This window comes from Crocodylus porosus, unplaced genomic scaffold (genome assembly GCF_001723895.1).
Source record: "Crocodylus porosus isolate Cpor-Errol unplaced genomic scaffold, CroPor_comp1, whole genome shotgun sequence".
Lineage (NCBI taxonomy): Eukaryota > Metazoa > Chordata > Crocodylia > Crocodylidae > Crocodylus > Crocodylus porosus.
Genome location: NW_017728906.1, coordinates 40,903,328 through 40,922,162, shown reverse-complemented (window position 1 = coordinate 40,922,162; position 18,835 = coordinate 40,903,328). Strand labels below are relative to the sequence as shown.

At 41.6% G+C, this 18,835-nt stretch overlaps 1 protein-coding gene across 1 annotated transcript in view; it reads left to right on the top strand.

The window, feature by feature from the left end:
* DSCAM (DS cell adhesion molecule) overlaps window positions 1-18,835 on the top strand; it is a 620,508-nt gene that overhangs the window by 322,082 nt on the left and 279,591 nt on the right. Inside the window, exons 4-6 of the mRNA XM_019557111.1 lie at window positions 5,107-5,253; window positions 14,366-14,644; window positions 16,228-16,503. Coding sequence (XP_019412656.1) covers window positions 5,107-5,253; window positions 14,366-14,644; window positions 16,228-16,503 — 702 coding nt within the window. The remainder of the gene's footprint in view (window positions 1-5,106; window positions 5,254-14,365; window positions 14,645-16,227; window positions 16,504-18,835) is intronic.

The following is an 18,835-nucleotide window of genomic DNA, read 5'->3' as shown; positions in this document are numbered from 1 at the left end:
CCACTTAAGATGTCATGGATGCTGAGGTGCTCTGTCACTACCTTCTGACCATTAAGCACTGATTCTGGTTCCATACCACAAGCAGCAACTGGTGGAAGTGAATTGTCCTGGGTGCCTGGGACAAGAGCAGTGGGTCCAGACCTTTTAGATGCTCCAGGGCACCTTCATGGACATTGTCACCCACTAGCCCCCTACATCGCATGTCAGGATGTCAGCATATAACCACCCTTAACTCTGGAGAAGTGAATGACCATCACCATGATGAACCTGGCCACACCAGCAGTCTCTGCTATGTCACCAGCCAGTTTGGTGTGGGCAATTACATGGCTGGAGAGGCTGTCTGGGAGGTGTGTCTGGTCATCCAGAATGTCCTGGTTGACCACTTCATTCACCTTGTCAAGTGGCAGGAGGTGATCACTGGCTTCCACTTAATGGGCTTCCCCAACTGTGTGAGGACTGTGGATAGCACTCACATACCATCCTCTGCCCACTTAAGGTAGCCCAGACATTCATCAACCACAAAGACCATTGTTTTATAGGGAGTCATCAACCACCAGAGCCACCCACATCTTTGCCAGCTTGGTGGGCAGCGCCCACAATGCCCACATATTGCACAACTCTCCACTCCCTGAGATGATGGAGAATGGCATGTATCTTCCACAACATCTGTGAGACCAGGAGAGAGTTCTTCAATGAATCCTGGGCAGAGGAGGCACATCAAATGGACAAGACATGGCAGGTTATCCATACATGACACAGAGATGGGGGAGAGAGAGTGCCCCCCATTCATGTTGGGGGTACCGACCCTGCACAGTGGCATGCAGTCCAGAACTGCAAAGCCCTGGCTGATTACTTCATAGTTTCATAGTAGTTGGTAGGGTCAGAAGGGACCTGAGCAGATCATCAAGTCCAATCCCCTGCCATGGTCAGTAAAGAATGCTGGGGTCAAACGACCCCAGCAAGGTGTCTATCTAGCCTCCTTTTAAAGACCCCCCAGGGTAGGAGCAAGCACCACTTCCCTAGGAAGTTGGTTCTAGATCCTAGCCACCCTGACCGTGAAGTAGTGCCTCCTGATATCTAGCCTGAATCTACTCTCCATCAACTTATGGCTGTTATTCCTTGTTACTCTCAGTAGTGCTTGGGGGAACAGGGACTCTCCCATTGCCTGCTGGTCTCCCTTGGCCAGTTTATAGATAGCCACCAGATAGATCCCCTCTCAGCCTTCTTTTGTGGATGCTGAACAGGTTCAGGTCTCGTAGCCTCACCTCGTAGGGCCTGCCCTGCTGCCCCCTGATCATGTGAGTGGCCCTACTCTGGACCCTCTTCATGTTGTCCACATCCCTCATGAAGTGTGACACACAGAACTGGATGCAGTACTCCAACTGCAACCTGACCAATGTCATATAGAGGAGGAGGATCATTCATGATGCATCTGTGGGAGGACCTGCTTGTGATGCATCTGTGGATGCAGGACAAGGTGAGGTTAGCCTTACTGACCGCATCCTCATATTGGTGGCCCATGTTCATCTTGGAATCAATAATGACTCCAAGAGCCCTTTCTGCCTCTGCACTGACGAGAAGGGAGTTCCCCAGTCTGTAGGTATGCTGCTGGTTCTTTCTCCCTAGGTGCAGTACCCTGCACTTGTCAGTATTGAATCCTATCTTATTCTCATCTGCCCACCCCTGTAACCTTTCCAGATCCAATTGCAGCCTGTCCCTCCCTTCTAGCATGCCCACTTCTCCCCACATCTTAGTGTCATCTTTGAATTTGAACAAGGTGCTTTTCACCCCCTCATCCAAGTTGCTGATGAAGATGTTGAACAGTACAGGCCCAAGGACCGAGCCCTGGGGGACCCCACTGCCCTTATCTCTCCAGGTTGAAAATGACCCATCCACCACCACTCTCTGGGTGCGGCCCTCCAGCCAATTGGTGACCCATCTGACTGTGTAGGCATCGACACCACAATCCCCTAATTTTTTAATGAGAATGGGGTAAGAGACAGTGTTGAAGGCCTTCCTAAAGTCCAGAAAGGCTATGTCCCCCACGACACCTACGTCCACCACAACTTCCTCACCCTTGAGGACCAGCAGCCTTCCCAAGATGAATAGGGCTAGAGGGCTTCTAGTGCCTGAGGCCTGGCACCAAGCAATGGATCTCCTGCCCGATGCTCCTCTGGATCAACTCTGGCAAAACTTGGGGTTGGGGCTCACTAGGCATTCAGTTGGAGAAGCCTGAAGCAGCCCAAGTGCTTGCGCACCTCCCTGCAAGGGAGGGGTAATGGAGGCTGCCAAGGAAGCTAAGCTGCTGGAGAACAGTGATCTAACTTGAATTGATAGGGAACTGGTACAAAAGTTAGATGCACCAGTCTAATCTAGATTGATCTGAATTAAGGTATATCTTAGACTGCTTGCACCATTTTTAGACCAGTCTATGCAAATCGAACTCCTGTACAGTTACAGGTTTAGATGGATTTCCAATCATTTACACCAGTCTAAGTGTAATGTCTATATGCAGCTTCACTCTGTCCCATCTACACCAAAGTTATCCATGATAGGCCTTAAGATCTGCATTTGATCTAGAACAGGGGCTCCCAAACTGTGGTACATATACCACATGTAAGATCTTTTTGTGGGAGTAAGCAAGAGAAATTGTGTAATAGTGGATTTAATTTTCATTATACTAATTGGCATTTAAGGGGTTAAAATGACAAATGAATGCTGGTGGGGGTACAAGGGTCACTGGTAAATCTGGAAAGGGGAACTCAAGAAAAAATTTGGGAACCTCTGACAGAAGGATCAGGAGCCCAATACCCCATGTATCATATTTATATAGTGCTCAGCAAAAAAGCTATCATTAAAAAACAAACAAAAAACCTCCCTCTTCTATAAAAATGAAAGAAAATAGTAACTATGAACTGGTAACTGAACTTCATTTCCACAGAAATAGCTGGGAAATGCTGTGTTGACTTCAAAGGACATGGATCAGGCTTAGATGGTATTATAGTTGAGAGATATTTTATTATTTAACAAGTATTGAAAGAAAGAGGGAGGTTGAATGAGGTTGAATGAGCTTTAACTTACTGTGTTTTGCTCCTGAGATCAGTTTTTTGCTGTGATTTTAACTGAGTTCCTAGAAATCCCCACCCCCTGCTATCATTCCTGTTTAGTTCCTTCCATAATTCAGGAAGAAGATATACTTTTCAATATACAGTAAAAAATATATGCATTGTATGAGTTATTAAATATCTGCAGAACAATGTAATGTTACAACATACTATCCCTTATTTTTATTTAATGTCACGGTTTTCAAAAAATTTAGGTAGAGAATTATCTGCAGTTTGAGTTGAGGAAAGTGTATATGTTCTCTTATGATTTCAAAATGTTGTACTGCATTCTAACGTCAATATGAGGTAGCAAATGCTAGAAAAGTTTACAGTCTGTGTGTATGCGTGTGTGTGTGTATAATCCCATGTTTATTGATCTCAATTTATTCTAATACTCAAAAAGTTTGAGGGAAAAATCCATTTCCTATGAAGTAACAGTAACAGATGTGTATTCCAAATGAGATAATGAGATCAATCAACTAGCTGCTGTAACTATTTAAAATGAAAGGACTTTTCCATCCCAAAGAGCTTACAATCTAAATAGTGAAGACATAGAAGAGGTAGACGAGAATGAGGATTATTACTAGAAAAGTGGGGCACAGATAAAGTGCTTTTTCTGAGCTCAACCAGCTGTGGTAAGGATAGGAATTAAACCTTAATTTCAGAATCCTTATCTAGCATTTGAACCTGAAGACCAACCTCCTCAATTTTTGATCACCAGTGCTCTTTCAGATGTTTCTTTATTTTTGAAGACTAACATGATCAGTATGTCAGTAACAGCAACAGGAATGCTGAAGACGGAACTCATCAATTACAAACATTTGGCCAGCTGCCTGTCTGGTTCTGCCAGTACAATGCAAAATAATAAATGAAATAATAATTTAAAAACCCCATTTATTTCATTGCTATGTACACAGAAGGTTTTTCATGTTTACAATGAAAGAAGAATGTATTAAAGTGAAAGATAAGCACATGTGTATATACCATATTATAAACCTGAGCTTGTGTGCATACGACAGCTTTGTACAAATTGTCTGGATGAGATGCTCCACCACATTTTTATCATTTCAAGTTGTTGTGGAAGCCAAGTTGTGTTAGAACCATTTAGACTTATCACTTTAAAAGAAGCAATCCCTTTTCTTCATTTGTTTTTCTTCCTGGAATTAGATTTTGATGTTTCTAGAATTTTAAGAAGGTTGCTGTTTTATAAAATCAAACTTTTGTTTTTTTCAATTTGGACACATGGCTTATTTTACTGAACCCTTCATCTGGGGCTCTCATTCAGGAGTCTCCCACCTTCTACATCATTCTAGTAATCAGAGGTTAGATATGGTATCTTAGGGTGTACCTACATGTCACCACATGCTGATGTTGCTATGGCGCTGTGTTTTAGTACTTTCTTTTGAAGTACTACAACCAGTATGGGCGGTTACTGTGCCAGACATGCAGTGCATAGGTAGATTTTGCCACCATGTTGCCATAGCAACATGCTTTACCCAGAGCATGCTGCTGTAGCAATGTAGCTGCCAATCATGTGTAGGCACATGTGATCGCTACGTCACCACAGCATGCCACACAGTGCTGTAATGCAGCGCTATGTTACCATAAAGCAACATGCAGATGCGCCCTTAATATAGCTGGTTCACTTTCCATATTAGCCTTTTTCCTTACCTATTTTATTTGAAAAATGTCTTTGTTATTAATAATAGTAAAGTGATGATAATTAATTCATGATCATCTTCCTTCAACATTCACAAGCCCTGCTTTTCATTTAGGTCCTTACAGCTTTATGGGGTATCTACCTGAATTATTTAGACAGACAGTCACAAAATAGTAAAATTAGATATAGAAAAGCTTACATTGGGAGCTGGAATGTATGAAAGCTTCTATGTTTTCACTTCAGTGGAAAAAACAACAAAAGCAAAAACACCAACAATAAAGGTGATGATGATGATGCCACAACCTGTAGTTATTTTAAGCACTGTAAATTTTTGTCTTTCAGGATCTAGATTTCGCATCACATCCACGGGAGCCTTGTATATTTTAGATGTACAGAATGAAGATGGATTGTATAATTACCGATGTATCACACGGCACAGATACACTGGAGAAACACGACAGAGCAACAGCGCAAGACTTTTTGTATCAGGTGCACCCTTATATATTTAGTATAATAAATACTATATATTATTCTCTCTAGCATGCTGAGCTGACAAAGTAGGAATTTGCCTTTCTCAGCACTTATAGACATTTCTCCAGCAAACCAAATGTAAATGTAAGAACTTACAGTACTTCTGCTGAGCAGTGAAGTTTGGTATAATTTTAAGTTGTTTTTTTCTTTTCCCCCCCTTCAATATGCATTTTACATTTATGCACTTTGTTGGAAAGAGATTAGGCTTTAGAGTTCATTCAGTAGATACCTAGTGCTTGCCAACATTAAGTGTCCATTACTATTTCCATTTTCACAAAGGCAAATAGTATAGTGACAATAGGATGGACAGCAGAAATACCTTGACTAAAGCCAAGGAGGGTGTTAGTGTCACTCAAAGTGTTGGAGGGATATTCAGAATGAATGGATCAATGGTCAAAATCAGACTGCAGCAAGGGACCTCCCTTGACAGGCTTCAAAATCAGAAGCCAGATGGCCAGACAGTATGTTCTTATTTTTCATTTGTAGACCAAGCATTTTAAGCCAATATCCTGAGTTCTGTGTGTTTAATGATATTTTAACTCTTCATGTTGACAGTGCTGCCCCTTACCTCTCCTCTCTGCTCCCTTCATAGTGAAGGGACCTGGGATCAGTAGCGTAACTCGGGGTGGGTGAGGCGGCATCAGCCCCTGGTGTTAAGTTAGAGGGGCTGCCAGAATGGTGGCTCCCAAAGAGTCTACACCACAAGTGCTGCTATAGGACATATGTAGGGAGCCTGTCTCAGCCACAGCAACCTGAGCCCACTCAGAGCAGCAGCAGCAGCTGCAGCCACTGCCACTGCCACTGCCACTGCCAGAATGCCATGAGCCCATGTGTCAGGTAAGGCTCTACCCACCTGTGCTTTTCCCCTGCTCTGCCTCTGATTGGGAGCTAGAAACTAAGGGTGCTTATATACATGCAGGGTGGGCATTTCCAAAGGTGCTGTAACTTTTACACTTTACTTAAAGTGCTGAAGGAACAGTGCCTTAAAACGTAATAGAAATTCCATGGCTTGCTGTGAGTTTCATGCCTTGCTGTAGGTCTGTAGGGTAGGAGGCAGGGGGCACTGGACACTGAACAACGCAGCCTGAAGCTGATACTGGGTTCCAGAGCTAGCTACACCTGGTGGAAGTAATAACTAATTACCACTTTGAAAAGCCCCAGTTAAGTAAATATGCAGTAAAGGTGAACTAGATAGGCTGAGCTACACTACCACAGTTTGCCATACATTTAAAACACATAAAATGGGGTTTAAATAAGGCAACTTCTGTGATTTTTAAAACATTCTAAAGTCACCCACATGTATTAAGTGACAGTTTTAGAGTGCTTTAAATGGCAAAAATTTTCACAAACATAGGTACCCTAAGTCTGGGATTGTATGATGTTATACTAGAGACTAAGATTGTCTACCCCCTACACTCTTAATAAAATTGTGGGTGTTCCATGTATCTAAAACACCCAGTGTGTTCCCAGCCAGAAAAGAAAATACAAATCCTGCCCAATGAGCCCAAGGTTTGATCTTAAAAGAAGAAGGAAACTGCTACCTTTCCAGCTCCGTCCTATAACATGGTGGGGGTCTGCTATAGACCGTCACACCAGGAGGAAGTGATGGATGAGTAGTATTGCCAACTGACTGAAGCTATTCTAGGAGATTTTTTTTTCCAACACGACATAATGTAATTAATTGTACTGGTCAACCCATTGACAATATCAGTCTCCCAGGTTACTTTCAATAGTCACTGGGAGATCAATGCCAATTTTGCTAGACTCCCAGCCAATCCAGGAGGGTTAGCAACCCTATGGATGAGGCTTTCTTCAAACAGGTAGTGGAAGTTTCCTGATCACAGGCCCTGGTTCTCATGAGAAACTTCAGTCACCTTGACATATTCTGGGAGGGCAATACAAGAACTTTTTGGAGAGTGTTGTGGACAACATCTTGGTGCAAGTGCTGGAGTGGCCAACTAGGGCCATGCTTTTTTTGATGTGCTGCTCCCAAACAGGGAAGAATTGGTTGGGAATGTAGTAGTGGGTGGCAACTTGGGCAGCAATGACCATAAGATGATTGGGTTCAGGATCCTGAGGAAAGGAAGGATGGAGAGCAGCAGAGTAAGGACCCTGGACTTCAGAAAAGCAGACTTCAGCTTTCCCAGAGAACTCATGGGTAGGATCCTCTGTGAAACCAGACTGAGGGGCGCAGGAGTCCAGGAAAGTTGGCTGTACTTCAAAAAAGTCTTAAGGAGCATGCAGGAACAAACCATCCTGATGTGCAAGAAGACTAGCGAGTATGGCAGAAGACCATCTTGGCTTAGCAGGGAGCTCTTCAGTAAACTAAATCACAATAAGGAAGCTTATAAGAAATGGAAACTTGGACAAATAACTAGGGAAGAATATAAGAACATTGTTCAGACATACAAGATTGAAGTCAGGAAAGCCAAAGCCCAATTGGAGTTGCAGCTAGCAAGGGATGTGAAGGGTAACAAGAAGGGTTTCTACAAGTATTTTGGTAGCAAGAGGAGTATCAGGGAAATTATGGGTTCCTTACTGAATGGGGGAGATAGCCTTATGACAGAGGATACAGAAAAGACTGAAGTGCTCCATGCCTTTTTGGCCTCAGTCTTCACAGGCAAGGTCAGCTCCCAGACTACTGCACCTGGCAGCACAGTTTAGGGAAGAGGTGAGTAGCCCTCAGTGGTGAAAGAACAGGTTAGGGACTATTTAGAAAAGGTGGATGTGTACAAGTCCACAGGGCAGGATGGGATACACCTGAAAATGCTGAGGGAGTTGGCTGATGTGATTGAAGAGCCACTGGCCATCAACTTTGAAAACTCATGGTGATCAGGAGAGGTCCCAGATGATTAGAAAAGGCCATATTAAAGAAAGGGAAAAAAGGAGAATCCAGGCTTTTGACATGGTCTCCCACAACATTCTTGCAGGTAAGCTAAGGCAGTATGGCTTGGATGGACTGTAAAATGGATAGAAAACTGGCTTGAACTTTGGGCTCAGAGAGTAGTAATCAATGGCTTGATGTCTAGTTGGTAGCTAGTATCAAGTGCGGTGTCCCAGGTATTGGTCCTGGGGCCAGTTTTATTCAATGTCTTCATCAACGACCTGGAAGATGGCAGAGAGTACACCCTCAACAAGTTTTCAGATGACACCAAGCTTGGGGGAGTAGTAGATATGCTGGAGGGTAAGGCTAGGATTCAGAGTGACTTAGACAAACTGGAGGATGGCTGCCCTGTTCATTGCTGCTACAGCTGGTGAGTGCAGGGCTTCTTTTTATTTATTTATTTTTAAGTGCTGGGACTAGGCTTGGGCTTGGTGAGGTCTGGGGCTGGGCAGGACAGCTAAGGGGGTTTCTCCCATGGCTCCCCCCACCTGGGGAGAGGCAGGCACAGCCAGAGGAGCTGTGGGAGAACTTGTAGCCACCCAGTTGTGCCTGCCTCTCCCCAGCCAATCCAAATCAGTGCCAAAACAGCGTTGAAACTCAGGAACAGATTCAGTTGAATCAAAGGGGAACAATGATCTGAAACACCAAAACAAATCACTGTCCCTCTGAAACAGCTGAATCCGAAATAGAACCAAAAGATAGCCATTTTGCACAGCCCTAATAGGAAGGTTTCAACCCAGTTATCTGCCTACTGAAATAATGCGTAATGCCATTCTGCCTTTTCCAAAGTTCATGTCTGTGTGGAATTGTCTTTTCCTCAGTTTCTCAGACCTAGTCAGTCTGGGCAGGTATACATGTCCTGAAGTGCACCCTAAGCATGTCCAGCTTTTGAATGCGTGACTTCAGTTTCTCAGATGAATTCTTCCCTTGTGTATAGTCCTTCAGTGCTGCCAAGATAACTCTTTTTGCATGAATGTAGCCAACAGCAGGATTTGGCCCTTACCATTCCTCAAACAAGTTGGGGACTCTAAGAGCTAAGATCAGGAAGCCAGTGAATGCAGGTCTGGAAGGTCTGCTCATCCTAGACACGTGTTTTTTCTAGTCTTCTAAAAGTATTCTTGTTCTGTCTGGGGAATGTTTTGGGATGGAAACCAACTATACTTTTTTCCATAGTATTTCATAAAATACTTAGCCTTGGACACATTGCAACAGATAAAATCTTTATTTGCTCCTAGGTAGGTTTGAAAGTTGAAAATGTCTGTAACATGAACACAATTCTAGATTTAATGCACAGTGAGAGTTACTCTGTGCCATCAAGTGGTCTTTCATAATAATACCATAGCCAAAGTCATGAACAAATTATAGAATCTTCCTCTAAAGTCTGCAGTGGTGGATTCTTCAGGATTATATTTTTCAAGTTCAGGTACAGAATTTAATGTTCCAGTATCTTTAACCCAAAATCTTTGAGTTAACATTTTATTAAGAAGTAGCCTTCAGACCATAACAGATTTCTGTCTCCATTCCCTACAAAAAGCAGAACAGTTTCGAATAAAGTATCTTTTCTTGTTTCTCCATTGTCCTTATTCACAGACCCTTGCCTTGTCTGAGCACAGTGTCTTAGGTCTTATTTCAAATGGTCCTCTAAGGTATCAAAATTGCAATTCATGCAATGCTGTTTATTCTACTGCAGGTGTTTACAAATGGATGCAATGGCTTCTTTTCCTCTTTCTTTTCTTTTAACTGAAATATAGTTAACAGCTCTGTAGGAATTGCTACTGAAATCTGTGTCATGAACATCCTGAAGTGGTGCTTTGCACTATACAATAAATTAGAACAGGTTGCAAGAAAAGAGCCACTTTCATGTATAGGAGATGTCTAGTATTATGTAATTTTTTAACTAGATCCTATGCCATAAGGCATAGCTGGTCTGTGAATCAAACTATAAGGATGTTGGATTGTGATATCTAATGACCCTTTTCTTTCTTCACTGTTTCTTAATTCCCCCTGATATGATCTAGTACCAGAGGAAATCCTCATCTGGTTTCCAAGACCAACTGGTAGGTTATGGGTGTAGAGTGAAGGGGTTGCAAACTGCATCTCATTGTTCCAGTAAACCCTTTGAAAATAAAAACAAATATTCCAAGACCTTCAGCTCCTGATAGCTCTCAAATAACTGCACAAAAGTATCAGAAAATGGTGGGATTGCCTATTAAATTGCCACTTCCCCTGTCATGCCAGGCCTTTCTTGATCTGCTATCTGGTACCACGTACACCAGTACAGTCAGTTCCATGGTTGGGTTATCACCGACTAAACTGGCACCCCCACCTGGGCTAGCCTGGGTAAGGAGGGTGTGTAGTCACCCAGCAGGACTAAAAACAAGGCCTGTCAAAGAGCGGATAAGCTTTCTGTGAGCCAGTGGCCATCCATATCTGGAGAGGACTTGGGCGCCACCAGGTTTCTTTGCCCAAAGAATCACCAGTGATATACACCATCTAAGGTGCTCCAATGGTTGCAGCAGCCTTGGGGCTGACTTGACTTGACTTGTTTTGCTATTTTAAACATGGCCTGTAGGGAAAGATTAAAAAAAAAATATACTGAATAGATTTGGACTTCCAACCCACATCAGGTTTAGTCCCCCAGACCATGTCTTTACCTTCTCCAAACACTGCAGCTGAGGAAGTAAGTGCTATCTACTTTCTTGCACTCCAAGTCAGTCAGTTAGACAGTGTAGATGGCTTACGTGGTCTCAGCATAGGCCCTGTTGCTACTGTCAAAATATGTGCCTATATATATCATCTCCACTGTAATCCCGGGAACACTGGAAAGAAACAGCCACTCCCATTAACACTGCAGTTTAAGTAAAAATGTCACAGAATTAGTTTTGATGCATGCCCAGGAGTGTTCTCAAGTTCCAAGTCTTAGATTTGCTCCTGGAAGAGTCCTGGGTGCGGCCTGCAGCAAGTGCAAAGTGGGCGAGGCTTGCTTTGGCACCTGTCTCAGAATCACCTTAGATGATTTTGTGCTAGGAGACCCAGAGCTGTACAAACTGCTGCCTTATTGCTGGTCTGGGGTGCATGAATGGGCAGGGCTTATTGTCACAGCAGTAGTTCCAGGCTTTGCTGTAAAGCTTGATAGACATGGTCTCGAAAACCACTGCCAGAATGTATTTTTAAGCATCAATTCTGGTTTGTAAAACTGATTTTAATCCCTTTTTACTGAAGAAGAAATTTAATATGAATAGAATATAATCAACTTCTCATACTACTTTCCTAGTTTTCAGTTATTCAGTAGCATGCAGTGCATGTTGCATCCTAGTTATAATACCACTTTATCACCTAACTTACTTGTTCTGATGGATCTCAGGGGGGAGGAAGGGAAATCTTCAATAAGCAATATAATCCAGCTGACAGCAGCAATATTGCAGCTCACCTGCTTAGTGGCTTGATCAAGTGGCCATAAAATTCCTCCTATTATAGGAAAGGTACAGCCTGCTGTCCTCCTGAGTCTGCCTGGAAAGACTATAAAAACACTGTGTCATCATGTGTAGCTGCTGTAGCCATTCTAGTTTGTGGCCCTGTGAAATGAAGAAAGTATTTTGATTTCATACACTTGTAGACAAGACCGTGAAGCACATGAAAATCTTTAAACAGTGAGTATGCTGATTAAGGTGTGCTAAAGTGCCTGCAGAACTTAAGGACCATTACTAGCATCCTTTGCACATTTGCATTTTTATGAGTTACTTTGTTTAAAGACAAACTGCATAAAGCTTCATATATACAGAAAACTCAATATATTGTCTTCACATTCTGGCTATAGTCTCTTTCCTTAGTCCAAACCTAGAAGGGAGAAGCTGGTTAACCACTTTGTTGATATTAGCTTATCCAAAATGTTTCTGGCAAGAGTGTCATTTTTCAGAGCCATAAGCAAACATTAGAGCTTACTACCAAATGCTATTGCTTTTGTTGCCAAGTAAGGAGTCAGTGGCTATTAATGCATTGGTTGTTTAGTCATTGCTCTATATGCTTGGTTTGCTTTTTGGTCTACATGTTTTGTAATGGGAGAGATCTTACATTCTGGGAAAACATACTGTACTACAGCCTTCAGTGGCCCAACTTTCTGCTGGCATCTAGACAGTAGAGAAATTCTGTGGACCATTTGTTTGCTATGTAATTGTGCATTTTTTTGTTTTGGGTTTTTTACTACTTTTATAACTGGTATTACACTTTGATATAGGACACTACAGATACATTACAAAAAAGTCTACTCATCAGTCACAAGTGAGAGCAGCTGGTTTGCTTTAGTTTAAACCTAGGGGTGTCAGTCTACAGCCTGTGGGCTGGATCCAGCTTGTGAAGTGTTTGGATCCAGGCTGAAGAGCTTTGGTTTTGGCAGCATTCAGCTGCAGGTACTTTGTCTGCACTGTGCCACAGTCCAGTGCCCAGGGTTTCAGAGGAAACAGAACTCCCCCTGTTCCATGCTACAGTTGGGTGTCCAGGGCTATGGCAGGGGCAGATATAAAGTATTCATAGCAGTATAGCCCCAGTAGTGTGGAGCTCAGTGTGAGTTAGTAACCTAAGTAACCATCCTGGGTTTTTTGTGGATTTTGCAGCTCAGGGTGAGCTCCATCTTAATGGAGATATTGTGTTATTAGTACCTCTGCTAGATACTTTAAAATCAGCTTATAAAAATCTACCCAAGCTGTAGACTTGTTTTGCACATTTGTATTGCACATATGCACATTTTTATTGTAGCATGGACATGCCCCCAAAAGAGATCTCCATACTAGATGCAAGAGTGGGGGAAGTGTAACACATGGAGGCTGCCATGATCAAGATGCTTTAGCAAAGTATGTTATGGGATAAGACCAATAGCTGTAGTGAAATTAATACTGGAGTATTTTTTAATTAATATTTAAAGTTTTGGGGTTTTTTTCAACAGTACAAGAGGCTTCAACCAGGTTGGGCTTCATTGTGCTATGCGCTGTATGGACATAAAGATAATGATAGGCTTTTCCCAAAAAAGTTTGCTATCTAAAATTCAAGATATAGCAGGCAAGTTATTATGTTTGTTGAGCTATTGAAACAAACACAAATAAGAGAAGTTGCCCAAATTTGCTATGGTAGAGGTAGCCCAACTTGCATAATAATCAAGGCTTATTTGCGCAGGAAACAAGCTACCTGAGAATTTCAACACGGAGTAGTTCACTGGAGCATTATGTTATAGATTGCATTTGCCATCTATGCTTCCTCTACAGGAGTAGGAAACAGTTGGCTGTGGGCACATTTACTGTGCTGATTAATTCGTTCCACAGTAAAGCGTCACTGTGTGTCCATGCATCTCTATTAGGCTGGAGTAAACTAATTAACTTCACTGTAGGCTAGTAGTCCCCAACACAAGTACTGTCATAAGGCAGAATTATTTACTCCACCACAACGCATATGTAGATGCTGACTGGGGCTGTCTGGGACACAAGGGTGCTACAGTGTGGGGGCTGCCTGCCAGCTAGACCTGTACTGTAACACCCTTGTGCTCCAGCCAGTTGAATTGGGTCTGAGCAGCCTCAGGCTGGCAGGATGACCCCCCAGGTCCCTTGCCAACTGGGGCTGCTCTGCCCTGGTTCAACATGGTAAAATTCTGGGTGTATGTGCAAACGCTGCACCTGGGAGCAATGAACTTTTAATAGCATGTGTAGATGCACCCTGTCAGTTTAACTATGAATATGGGATTTTGTATCCTTGACCATTTTATTTTGACATAGGAAGAATTCACTTTTCTATTTCAAAACCTTTCAACTTTTCAACTTAGAAGCAGGAGAAATCGGTTGGCTTAGTTCTGGGTGAGTGGTATAGGGACAGTGGTTATAATGGTTAAAGTAACACATTCTTGGCTTTTTTTTGTCAGATGAGAAACATGAAGAATGATCAGAGAAGCGATTGCCACCTGGAAAAAATACAGTGGGAGGGCTTCCAAGTAATTATGCAATGTTTAGTTAGTACATGCTGCTGGATCTCAGCCACCACTTCTGAGATACCACAGTCTGGATGGCTGGTACACAGCTGCAACTTGTACATTACATAAACTGCTGGGACAGCAGCTAAGAGAAGGAAGATAAATATTGGCATACTGCTTCAAAAAAACAAAAAAAACTAAATTAAGTATATTTAAAGCATCTCTTTGCTTTTCAGACCCAGCAAACTCCTCTCCATCTATTCTGGATGGGTTTGACCATCGTAAAGCCATGGCAGGGCAGCGAGTGGAGCTGCCTTGCAAAGCATCGGGGCACCCAGCACCAAAGTATCGGTGGCTGAAGGACAATGTTCCTTGGGAGCCAGACAGCAGGTTTCAGCAGACAGTCACAGGACTAGTGATTGAAGACACACGTCCTTCAGATTCAGGCAAATATGTTTGTGAAGTATGGAACAATTATGGTACTGCTGAAATGATAGGGCGCCTCTACGTAAAACGTAAGTCCAGAATATTGCCACCAAATATCAAACATGTCATTTCAAATCTTTGTTTGCACATAGATTTCTATATGGAAAGATATGAAGCAAACATTTTTATGAGCATCTCTTTCTGTCACTTTAATTTCTTTAATGTTAAAATAACATTTGAGCTTCTCCTTTGGACTGCTTAAAATTATAACATGTCAGAAGTAGATCCACTGGAAATGGATTGTCAGGCAGAGTACAAGTGAGAGATCAAAAGTACAAAATAAATACAATTTAGTACATGATTGTGTGATTTATCATGTGTTTTGCTCTGGAATCGGGGTGTTTGAATTGTGTACTTAAAAGAAATTGCAAATATTCTCATGAATAAAAATGCCAAGTTATTGTCACCATATATCATGCTATTCAATAGTATTAAGCATTCAGATAATCACTGAGTATTCATGAAAATCTGTGAGATTCCTCAGTGTTTCACAGATTGTATTAGAAAAGCTGTATTTGAAAGATGCTTTTTCTCCTGTTGTTAAATTTTTTTCTCCGAACCTGGTGAGAAATCACTAATAACAAAAGTTTAGAAGGAAAAATAAGTAAACAATCCGTGCTCTAAATCTCATTCAGCTGAATATCACAAACACATATATTAAAAGAAAATCAAAACAATCAATCAGTTATTCAAAAGCTATGTAAACAGAGTCAAAGCAAGAACCAGATCTACTTTATACAATATGCAGTCATAATAGGCTAGAAGTATGCAATAACACGCAACAGAGAAATGCTAAAGAGTTTTTTCTGTTTATTATGTTATGCAATATTCTGTAGAATGGATCAGTTAGCAAAGGAATTGCCTACTTACCTATCTATGTGTGTATATGTATGTGCATTGTATATAATATTGAAAATTATATCAATGCTGGTCATAAAGCAAAATAAATGGTCCATATATCAGCATGCGTACTTCAATACACATGAGCACAAATGCCAAAATGGAATATGTTGTATTTTGCCTTAATTTTTGTCAGTAGGCCTGGTGTTGAACAAAAGTCCAAAACCCTATATGGAAGTAAGGTTCATGGTGGACCCTTGTCTTTATATTTGATCTAACCAAAGTGAAGAGAAATTGAGGTGCAGAACCAAATTCTGTAATTATAATGGTTTCTTTCCATCTGGTTTTATTATATCTCTTTGATACCATGATGTTTCTTTTAAATAAAATATAAAACTTTAGTTAAAATAGGTCCTAGTAATGATAACTCTAAGAATGAAGCTAATTTAGGCTATTTTATAGCTTTATGTACTTACCCTGGGATGAGCCCCACACAAGGAAACCCTAGCATCCAAGCAGAGCCCCACTGACATCAGCATGATTTTATTAAGGTATAGGAGTCTGTGCAGAACTAATCCAGCAGCATGGGATCTTGAGGACTCCTCTTAAAATAATCATGGCTATTTATTTGCTTGGTAATGGTCTCTATTTAGGATTTAGCTTTTTTCTCAATGAACAGTTAGTGATGTGGTTGTGTTTTGTTTGGGGTTTCTTTCCTGTAATGCAATATAATGTTTTATATTTTCCCCCTTCCTTTGACTTAAATCTCCAGAACCACTAAAAGCCACAATCAGCCCACGGAAATTTAAAAGCAGTGTTGGTAGTCAAGTGTCCTTGTCCTGCAGTGTAACTGGGACGGAAGACCAAGAACTCTCTTGGTATCGGAACGGTGAAATCATCAGCCCTGGCAACAATGTGAGGATCACTGGGATCAACCGAGAGAACCTCATTATGGACGGCATGGCCAAAAGTGATGGGGGAGCATACCAGTGCTTTGTGCGTAAGGACAAGATGTCTGCTCAAGACTACGTTCAGGTTGTGCTGGAAGGTTAGTCACTACCTGCTTTAGTCGGAATACCAGTTACTGCAAAATGTTATGATGTGTGTTATACAAAGTGAGAGAGGACCCTATGCATGAGGGAGCAGAGGAGGCAAGCCATAGGCTTTGTTCCTCTCCATGGTGCAGAACAACAAATGAGGAGAAATGAAGACCCAAATGTCAAAAAAATTGATTTGAAAATATCCCTCCTCTACAGCTCCACATACCAGATATGATTTTTCTGCTGGTATTCAACATTAACTAAGGAAAGAGAGAAGACAGGAGAGAAGAGAGATCCCCATTCAGCTACAAACACTTCCTTCCAGGCATTATTTTTCAGGTTGGATGTGAAATCAGTCAAAGGCCTGGAGATCATACTAAGTAACTGACACAGTGTTCCACATAATAATCAAGTGAGGAAGGTAATCAATTTGTACAGAACTGGTTCACTAATAAGGCTGTAGCGCAGTCATGCCATGACCACTATTTTTAGTCTTTATAGAAAAAGAAGAGATTACCTGTCTGGACCTAGTTACCTCGGCAACCATCTCCTGTGACTAAGAAAGCCTAAAGAGCATATTGATAATCTATAATGATGTTGAGAGAGTGCAGGTTATCAGAGAGCGACAGCAGGAAGGATTTCAAAGACACTCAGGTCTCTCTGGGAAAATAATGTCTGCTTTCATCTCCAAAAAAGCCTGTCAATTGAATAAAAAAAAAGGGCAGAGGTGCATACTGAGCACACTCGCTAATTTATTTGTCGTGTGTCAGTTTCCATTCAGGATAAAAAGACTATAACTTTTTCGTCTTCTGAGAGATGACAGTGCTAATGCACAGAAAAGGAGAGGAGGAGAGAGAGTTGCAGATAGGAGAAAAAAATTAAATACACTGTCACACATCCAGCAGGACAGGAACAGAGAGAGAAAAAAATATGTAAGAAATCCAACCTAATGTCCCTGCTGAAATATTTAGGTGTTTCAATGTTCCAGAAATGATAATACTCCTGCTGTTAGGTGTCTATGCAGGGGAGAAGAGAACCCTATCACTTTTTTTTCTCCTGCTGTGATTCAGCACATGTGGTGGGGATAGAGACTAAAGCACAGCACACATCAAGACACCTCATTCCGTTTTCTGTGCAATCTTACACTGACACTGCAACGTCAGAATCTCATTCCCATGGAAATATAGGGGTCCAAACCTCCATGAGATATGCTGGATGTGGTCTCAGAACATGAGAGTTATTGATTGTCACCACTCCCGCCTTGCATCTTGTTTGGAATTTAAATTGATTATTACTACCGGGTACCTCCCAAAGGTTGGGAAGAGAGGGGCTTTCTAGTGGCGTCACCCTTTCTCTGCCTTAGGATAAATCATCCCTTTACATTCTTTGCTGATGCTAATATTTTCCAATATTAAAGTTAATTGGAGAGCCATGTTTTGTTATAAAACCAGACAATGCCATATGGAATGTTTGCCTAGACTGCTTCCTGTGTGTTATGAGCTGAACTTGAAACAGATCTCTTGCACTTTTGTTCCCAATTATATTCAAATCCATTCTAGATGCAGCTTTTAAAATATAACTGAAGAAGACAATAACAGAGAGTGCATTGTATTGCCTGATCTGCAAAAGAAGCTTCTAAATAATAATAGGGTGCTAGTTTTCTTAAAATTGTTAGGTGTACAATCCCCTACTGTCTAGATAGGGGATAATTTAATTCTACCCCGTACTTTACATCTCAAAATCTGTGTGTCTTTCCATTTGTTTTTTCACTTGTATGCGGGAGACTTTGTTAAATTGTGACACAGAACACAGGAGAATGTATCTGCTGTGCCCCAAGCCAGGGTGTATATTTGTCTGCAACAGAAAGCTCCTATGAATATTGTTATCTTTAGTATTATTAGCAATCCTTATTCAGGAAAAGATTGATTTAATACTGTTACAAATGAGATAATGCAGGTCAGAATTGAACTGAATCAACGGAGTGGTGTGAAATTAGCATATGAGTGTATGCCAAGCTCTTGACAGTTTCATTCATCCCTAACTTTCAAAGGAATTGAAGTGCACTAAAAGAAGTAAAACTCCAATAATTTTAGGCTTAGACTATACCTCCTTGGTTGCATCTACACATGCACTTAACTGTGCACTAGACTAATTTGCCATGGTGGAAAGCATCACAGTCTGCATGTGCAACACTATTAGACCACAGCAAACTAATTTTTGCTGGCTTCAGATAGTACTGACAGGGACACTATTATCTTACAGCAGCAAAAATAACCACACCTAAACACACATGGAAATACTTACCCAGGCATGTTAATAGTGTTAAGGGAGGCTGCCTTT